Source organism: Labrus bergylta, chromosome 17, assembly GCF_963930695.1.
Source record: "Labrus bergylta chromosome 17, fLabBer1.1, whole genome shotgun sequence".
Lineage (NCBI taxonomy): Eukaryota > Metazoa > Chordata > Actinopteri > Labriformes > Labridae > Labrus > Labrus bergylta.
Genome location: NC_089211.1, coordinates 5,245,629 through 5,253,402, shown reverse-complemented (window position 1 = coordinate 5,253,402; position 7,774 = coordinate 5,245,629). Strand labels below are relative to the sequence as shown.

The 7,774-nt window shown below is 39.4% G+C and overlaps 1 protein-coding gene across 1 annotated transcript; it reads left to right on the top strand.

Annotated features, from left to right (window-relative positions):
* Positions 1 to 4,378: 4,378 nt before the first annotated feature.
* LOC114918130 (uncharacterized) lies at positions 4,379 to 6,367 on the top strand. Its single transcript, XM_065965797.1, has 5 exons — positions 4,379 to 4,502; positions 4,757 to 4,904; positions 5,013 to 5,261; positions 5,657 to 5,759; positions 6,173 to 6,367. The coding sequence occupies exons 1-5, from the start codon at positions 4,460 to 4,462 to the stop codon at positions 6,365 to 6,367; spliced, it is 738 nt and encodes a 245-aa protein (XP_065821869.1). The 5' UTR covers positions 4,379 to 4,459.
* The last annotated feature ends 1,407 nt before the right edge of the window (positions 6,368 to 7,774 follow it).

Below are 7,774 nucleotides of genomic sequence, written 5' to 3'. Positions count from 1 at the left end.
GCTGTAGTGCGTTTGGCGTCAAGATGCCTTTTATTTTATTTTTTTACTGAATGCTCCAAGGCTTTATTTAAATATGATCACTGATTTATTCATATATTTGTACTTTTTATTTGTATCTGTAGGTCAATATTTATCCTTTATTAATTCATGAGCCAGAAGAGAGCAGCATGTTTCTTTAAAATGTGGCCTAGATAGATTTTAGAGAGTAGTAGATTAAAAAAGCGTATTTAAGTACCTAAGGATAAAACATTAAAAATAAATCTGCTGTTTCAAAATATTGATACTCCATTTGTCTTTGAAATCGTTTTAGTGAAATCTTTTTATTTTATTTAAACAGTTACTTTTTGCATATTTCAAATACTTAAATGTAAGCAGGATAGAACATTTCAGTAGTGTGTGTGGGGGGGTACAGAAAATGTTTCACCCACAAGGGTGGCGAAACCACCTCCCTGAACTGTTTATCTTTTCCAGTGTATTTGAACTGGAGATATTCCTAGAGACTTATTTCTAGAGGTGGGCGGGCAAATCGATACAGCCTAGAATCGCAATATTTTGTGTGGCGATATTATATCGCCTCATGGCAGCGAACTGTCGATATTTTAGAAGAAAAAAAGTCATGTTCAAATTGGATTAGACTGAAATACCAACAGATCAGATTGTGACGTTCATGCAGCCTTTCACAGGGTGTGACTTTTATCACAGTGTTGGTCAGTCTGTGGGTTTGACTCCTCTTCTGTAGAAATAAAAAGACTGAAGTGAGATGAAGAGACTGAGAATGTTTCTTGTATTTGACTGAACAGTTCTTGATTTAGTTTAGTTTTGTGGACAAAATATGCAGTTAAAAAAGGCACACAGAGCAGTAAATTAACAACAGTGCAAGTAGACGAAACATTTTATCCTAAATATAAAGTGTCAATTTAAATACAATTTAAAGCTTAAACTTAACTTAAAAATACAAAATATAAAATATTAAAGAGTACATATGAGTGTACAGTGATCGGACTAACAGATGTAAACAGAACTATGTGCAGTAAACGAGAAATAAATACATACATACAGAGCTATGTGCAAGTAGGCAAATACTAAATGATAAGTTAATAAGGTGCATGGTGAATAATGGAACAACAGAACTAATATATACAATATAACTGTAAAGGTAAAAATTAGATAAATAAAGTGACCGTAGTGCAATGATGGATAAGAGACAACAGGGGTAACAAGAGATAACAATGGTAGTGCCCGGTTAGGACTGGAGCAATGTTGATAGGCTGAAAGATAGTACATTTTAATAAAGTTGATGGCTATTATGCAGCTGACTTTGATCATAAGGTACGGCCTGTGGTCAGTCTTTCAGAGCATCTGCATCATTATGGGCTATCCATTGTTAAAGTCCTTACAGGTAGTCCATTGATCTTAGAGCAGACTGTGACCGTGCTCTGCAGGTGGTTTCTGTTCTGGAGGGTGGTGGAGTGGAACCAGCAGGTTATAGAAAAAGTAATAATGCTCTCAATGAAGGAGTAGTAGAAGGTCAGAAGAATGTTCTTACTGACTCCAAAGGAATTGAGCTTCCTTAGGAGGTATTTTCGCTGCTGACATTTCCTGAGAATCTCCTCGGTGTTGGAGGAGAATTTCAGCAGGCTGTCGAAGATGGTACCCAGGTACTTGTACTCCTCTACTAGTTCGACAGGATTCCCATGGATTGTGGTGATTGCTGATGTTCTGCTTGTTGGAGAAGGTCACCACCATGTCTTTGGTCTTGCTCACGCTCAGTTCGAGGCAGGAGCTGTCACACCACTCCACAAACTCCTGAAGAACTGGTCCATGGTGCTGAGAGGGGCCTGACAGCAGAGACAGGAGAACTGTGTCGTCCGCGTACTTCACCAGGTGACAGTTTGGCTGTGTGGTTCTGCAGTCATCGGTGTAGAGGATGAAGAGCAGAGGTGAGAGCATGCAGCCCTGAGGGGGAGCCAGTTGAGGTGTGTTGGAGGTTGGAGAAGGTGTTGTTGACCAGAACTCTCTGTGATCTGTTGGTCAGAAAGTCCAATATCCACAGGATAAGCTGGTCGTTGAAGTTGTTGAAGGTTTGTCAGCCAGGATGTGAGGCTGCAGGGTGTTGAATGCAGAGGAGAAGTCTGCAAACAGGAGTCTGGCTGAGGTGTTGGGGTGCTCCAGGTGTTTGTGAACAGTATCTATAATGAATGTTTTTGCATCATCGACACCTCTGCCTGCGCAATAAGCAAATTGTAGCGGGTCCATCTGGGAGTCGGTTTCTCTGATGATGTGTTGTTTTATGATCCTCTCCATGGCCTTCATCAACAGAGACATGAGGGCCACAGGCCTGAGGTCGTTCAGTGATTTGGCGGGGCTTTTCTTGGGGATGGGGATAACTGTGGAGTGTTTCCACAGCTGGGGGACTGTGCTGCTGTCCATATATTTTGATGTTGGTAGCAGCAGTGTTCACAGCAGCCATGTTTTTGAGGCCCTGCCAAGCTGAGCGGAGGTTCCCCTGTGTGAATTTTTCTTCCACTTTGTTCTTGTACTTGAGTTTGGCAGTTTTTATGGCGTGCTTGACTTCTCTGTTTACCTCCCTTTTCTCCATTTCGGAGCCGGTGAAGAAGACCCTTTTCTTCTTGTTGAGGATCTCCTTGAGCTCTTTGGGGATCCAAGGTTTATTGTTGGGGAAGACTGTGACTGTTTTGGAGGGGATGATGTTGTCCACACAGAAGGAGATGTACGATGAAACAGTGTCCACATGCTCATTAATGTTGTTGGAGGGGGCTAAGAGGTTATCCCAGTCAGTGAATTCAAAGCATCCTTGTAGTATAAGAATGCTTTCGTTGGTCCACTGCTTGATGTTCTTAACAACTTTCTTAACCCTCTTTATTACAGGAGTATAGAGCAAGTAGGATGGCATGGTGGTCAGCAGAGCCAAGAGGGGGGAGAGCAACAGGTCTGTATGCGTTAGGAACTGAACCATAACATTTATCCAGTGTCTTCCCCAGGCGGGTGCTGCATGTAATGTACTGCTGGTAGCCTTTTAGTGCTTTTTCAGGATAGCAATGGTTGAAAGATTAAGCTTTATCGCAATATATTGTATTGCGATAGTCAGCATATTGCAAAATGTTTGAAATGGCAATAATATTGCTATATGTTCCTAAGTGCTCATACGGATTTATGTTGGATCTTTGGAAAATAATACAACAAAGAGTAAGGTCTTTTACCTGCTCTTTTGTATTTTAAGATAGCATTTAAAAACTTAAAGTTTATCTGTTATGGAAGCGATTAGTGATCAAAATTCAAATGCATTAACAGAAATGCTTTTTAATTTTCAGAATATGAGTGTATTATTTGACTCAAAAATAAAATGATGATTAATTTATCTAATTTGAATTTTAGTTTTCAACTTCAAAAACACACATTCTTTGACTAAATTAAAATGAAGAAAATGACATTTGTTTTATCATTTTCAAAAAATGCCCCGCTAAATCTGTATCATAATTCAAACGAAAATGCTAATTTGAAAATGAAAATGCAGTAACAGAAACACATTTTAATTTTCAGAATATAGGAGCATTATTTGACCTATATTTAAAATGAATATTCAGTCATCCAGTTTGCATTATACTTTTACTCTCTATGTATGCATATTGTATGACATCATTCAAATGAAAACGAAAAGGTCTTTGGCTTTTCCATTTCAAACTTGCCGTGCTAAAAAGTGATCATAATTCAAACCAACTCGAAAACGAAATGTCTAAGTGGACGACGCAGGAAAGTGACGTCAGACTCCAGCTCACAGGCCGACCGCGCTACGCATCCAATACAATAGGTGGCGGTGTGCATCTTTAACGCTGGTGCCGACTTTAGCTTCCACTGTGATGCAGGTGACAATCAGCGTGGACCTTTCCAGAGCGCACTAAACTTTCAGCGATTATGGCATTTCCTGACAGGGTTGTATTATCACTCTTAGAATTGGCTGAATTGGTGGAACAGAATACTGTTACTGAGTCCGATTGCCGTGACCGTGTCGAACAGATGATCGAGACCTTCGCAGAATACTCTGCCATCACGGACACGGATGTTAATGAAGTTGCCATAGTTAATCTGTTTTCCATCCTTGATCAACTTGGTGTGTCGGTGTCTGAAAAGGGCCAGCTATCAACATCCCATTCGAAGCGATTGAGAACTATTTGTTTTTAAAGTGAAGGAGATAGCAGAGCTGTTTGGAGTAAGCCACCAGACCATCTGTAGAAGGATGCGAAGCAACGGATTAAGGTTAATAACTTATCTCGCATTGTTTGGATTACAAAGTATTTTGCTTTTGCTAAGGTTATTTTTCAGAAACGACTGTTTTTTATTCTGTTATAGAGTATCTGACACATACTCTTCCGTGAGTGACAGAGAGCTGGATGCAGTCATAGCCGAAATCCACATAAATCACCGGAACACCGGTTACAGAATGATGGGATCATTCCTGCGTGCCAGAGGACTGCGAGTGCAAAGTAAGTTTGAAACATAGCCATATAAATGAAGTCCATTTAAACTTGTTGATATCGTGACCACATCACTTGGCGTCACAGAGAGGGAGAGAGTGTGTCTGGTATGCAGGCTGCATGACTACAAGTTGCAGCTTTTGGCAGAATCTAAACTTTTCTTTATGTTAATCTCTGACTGATCGACCCCTCCCCTGCTATTTTAAAAAGGCATGTTTTACAAAAGATTTCCGATTAAACATTTCCTCTCATTTTTTCCGTAGTTCCAAGGGTACGTGATTCACTCAGAAGAGTGGACCCAGATGGGACGGAATTGCGGGCCATGGCAAATCGCACTCTTAGACGCAGGCAATACTCTGTTCCTGCACCCAATGCAATGTGGCATATAGATGGAAACCACAAATTAATCCGGTATTTTCTTTTGGTGGCACTATATTCTTACATTATTAAATACATACTATACTATATGATGCCTTTTTGGTTTTAATAGTGTGTGTTTTCTTCTTTTTTTACCAATAGATGGAGATTTGTGGTTCACGGTGGAATAGATGGCTTTAGCCGTTTGATTGTTTATCTGTCTGCTGCAACGAACAATCGAGCGTCTACAGTGTTGGAGAGCTTCAGTGGTGCAGTCAGCAAATTTGGTGTGCCATCCAGTGTGCGCTCTGACAAGGGTGGTGAGAACATTGAGGTTCCCCATTACATGGTGGAACACCGGGGAGAGAACCGTAACTCCCACATCACAGGAAGAAGTGTCCATAACCAACGGTAAGTTTCAATAGTACATATAAGGTTACAATTCTCCACTTTTCATTCCTGTGGTTGCTTGGCAAAAACAATCATGGGCCTTAGTCATAAAATCTTGTTCCACCTCAATGTGTCTATTTGGACTGAGTTTGTTTAGCCCTCAATTTTTTTCTGCAGAACTATTTTGATGATTTTACCCTCCTCCTATTACCCAGATAAGACTTAATGCATCTTTATAAAGTATAGCTTTGCTCATCTTTCTAATATCAGACATTTTTATACTAAGTTATACTGTCTAATTAAGTACTCATCCAAGACCGTTTAGGTTAGACACACATAAATAAAGCAATAACAGAACTTTACAATTTACTCTGAACATTGTATTCTTTTTATCAAAACACAATTTCCTTTTTCAGGATAGGACGTCTGTGGAGGGATGTGTACACCCAAGTCCTTGATGTGTTCCATGTTCTCTTCCGAAACATGGAGAGAGAGGGGATGTTGAATCCTGATGATGAGGTTCACCTTTTTGCACTCCACTGGACTTTTCTGCCTCAACTTCAGAGGCAACTTTCCTTCTTTATGGAGGCCTGGAACCATCACAGCCTGAGAACAGCGGGAAGCCAGTCTCCATACCAACTTTGGACAACATTCAGAAATGTTGAAGATCCTGATCAGGTATATAACAATGTTTAGGTGTATTGTTGGAATAACCACTATTTAATTGTAAATTTAAAATGCCTAAACTAATGATATGGTTAGATTTCAAATAATGTGATTTTTCAGATTAAGAGAATTGAAGCCATAAGTAAACATTATAAGCTTTTGAATGTTACAACTTAGATACACTATCTTTACATATCCAGTTTGATAAAACAATGAATCCAGAGTTTATAAACTTTAAACTATAATTGTCTTCAATTTGTATTAAGGTGGAGGCAGATTATGGAATTAATTGGGATGGGCCGTATGGCTACGATGACCTTGGAGGTGGAGTTCAAATCCCAGAAGTGCAGTTGCAGCAGGACACGACTGAGGAAGATATGGCCAGATTACCTGACCCCAATGTCCCCTTCTTAGATGCAGTTGACATCTACAGTGCCGCAGTCCAGCAGTTAAGACAGTGACTTTGTCAATCTTTGACACACTCTAGGTTCAGTCTAAATGCATTTGTTTTGTTTTCCCCAGTTGAATAAATGTGAGTGAGTGCAGAGCAAAGAGGTGCATTCATAAGGCTCAAAGTGAAATCAAAACACAGAGCTAAACAAATTTGACTTTTTATTTCCATTACTCCCCAGAAGAATTCATTGACAAAACTGTTAACAATTTTAACAAATTAAATTGGTCAACAAATGGTAACAATGGTCAATAAACTTTAACAAAGTCTAAGTTGCATGAACCAATTTCTTCCAACAAACAACTGTGCCACTACTTTGAAACACATTTTAAACGATATTGCATCTTTAGAACAAATCAAGGTCTCGGCTGTATATTACAATCAGATCATTCCGAACCCAAAATCTGTACTTCTCACAGATGCCTTGAGATTGTCTGTGAAAGTCTGGTATGTTCGGCACTTCAGAGGCAGTTTCAACGTTGTGAGGCAGGTTGAAGCTACGGGCAGATTAATATCAGGAGAAACTTCTACATACAGGTGCTGGGGAGGGATACTCCAACCTGTCCAAAAAGGAGTTTGTGCAGTTCCTCAGAGGACCCTAAAGAGACATGGTCATAAATTAAATATTTTTTGAAACCTACGGTAAGTATTTGCTTAAATGATGTTATTGAGATATCTTATTTCAGGGAATTTCAGAAGTTAACCCTCAAAGCATTAGTCACTGTTTCACTTGAAAATGTTTTTTCAAGAGTTGGGCTCTACAGTACCGTAATACACAAGTTCAAGGTTTACAATGTAGATTTTACACTGACGTGTAGCCAGACTGAATCAATTAATCTTAATCTGTGAGAGTGTGAGAACTCAGCAACAGATTTAAACTGTTAAAATCTATTATTTCTAAGATAAAATCTACATTTATCTTACCATTTTCAATGTAGTCTCTTAAAAAGCCTGTGACCAGGCAGGTCTCCTCCACACTGTTGTGGTCATCCTCATCCCCACTATCAGGCATTGGCCAGATGATCCTTTTCAAGATCATCTAGAAGAGAAGGTTATCAGAGACTTGAATTAACAAGAGTAAATTAATAGAATAATGGTATTTGGTACAAGGCAATCACATTTTGAAAAATAGAAGCAGAAAAAACAACTTTTATTTTACTTAAAACAATTACTTTGATAGTTAAATGGTAGAACTCCCACATAGTTTTGGCTTTTCCTGATGATAATAATACTAATAATATTAAGTGAACCAGCTTAATGTGAGAAGCTAATTACCTGTGAGTCCATCACTTGTGCTGCAGATCTTGGAAACAGGACCTCGGCTAGGGCTGGACGCTCTTTTATCATGTTGAGCACACCAGTCTCTTTCAGCCCCTTACGCAGCTGCTTCATTTGTGTTCGTCGCCGTTCAATGACC

What these genes read in the sequence shown, in the direction of transcription:
- LOC114918130 (XM_065965797.1), top strand. Translation starts at nt 4,460, where the DNA reads ATGATGGGATCATTCCTGCGTGCCAGAGGACTGCGAGTGCAAA. An exon ending in CAGAGGACTGCGAGTGCAAA is followed by an intron (nt 4,503 to 4,756) that starts GTAAGTTTGAAA and finishes TTTTTTCCGTAG; the next exon opens with TTCCAAGGGTACGTGATTCA. An exon ending in AGAAGTGTCCATAACCAACG is followed by an intron (nt 5,262 to 5,656) that starts GTAAGTTTCAAT and finishes TTCCTTTTTCAG; the next exon opens with GATAGGACGTCTGTGGAGGG.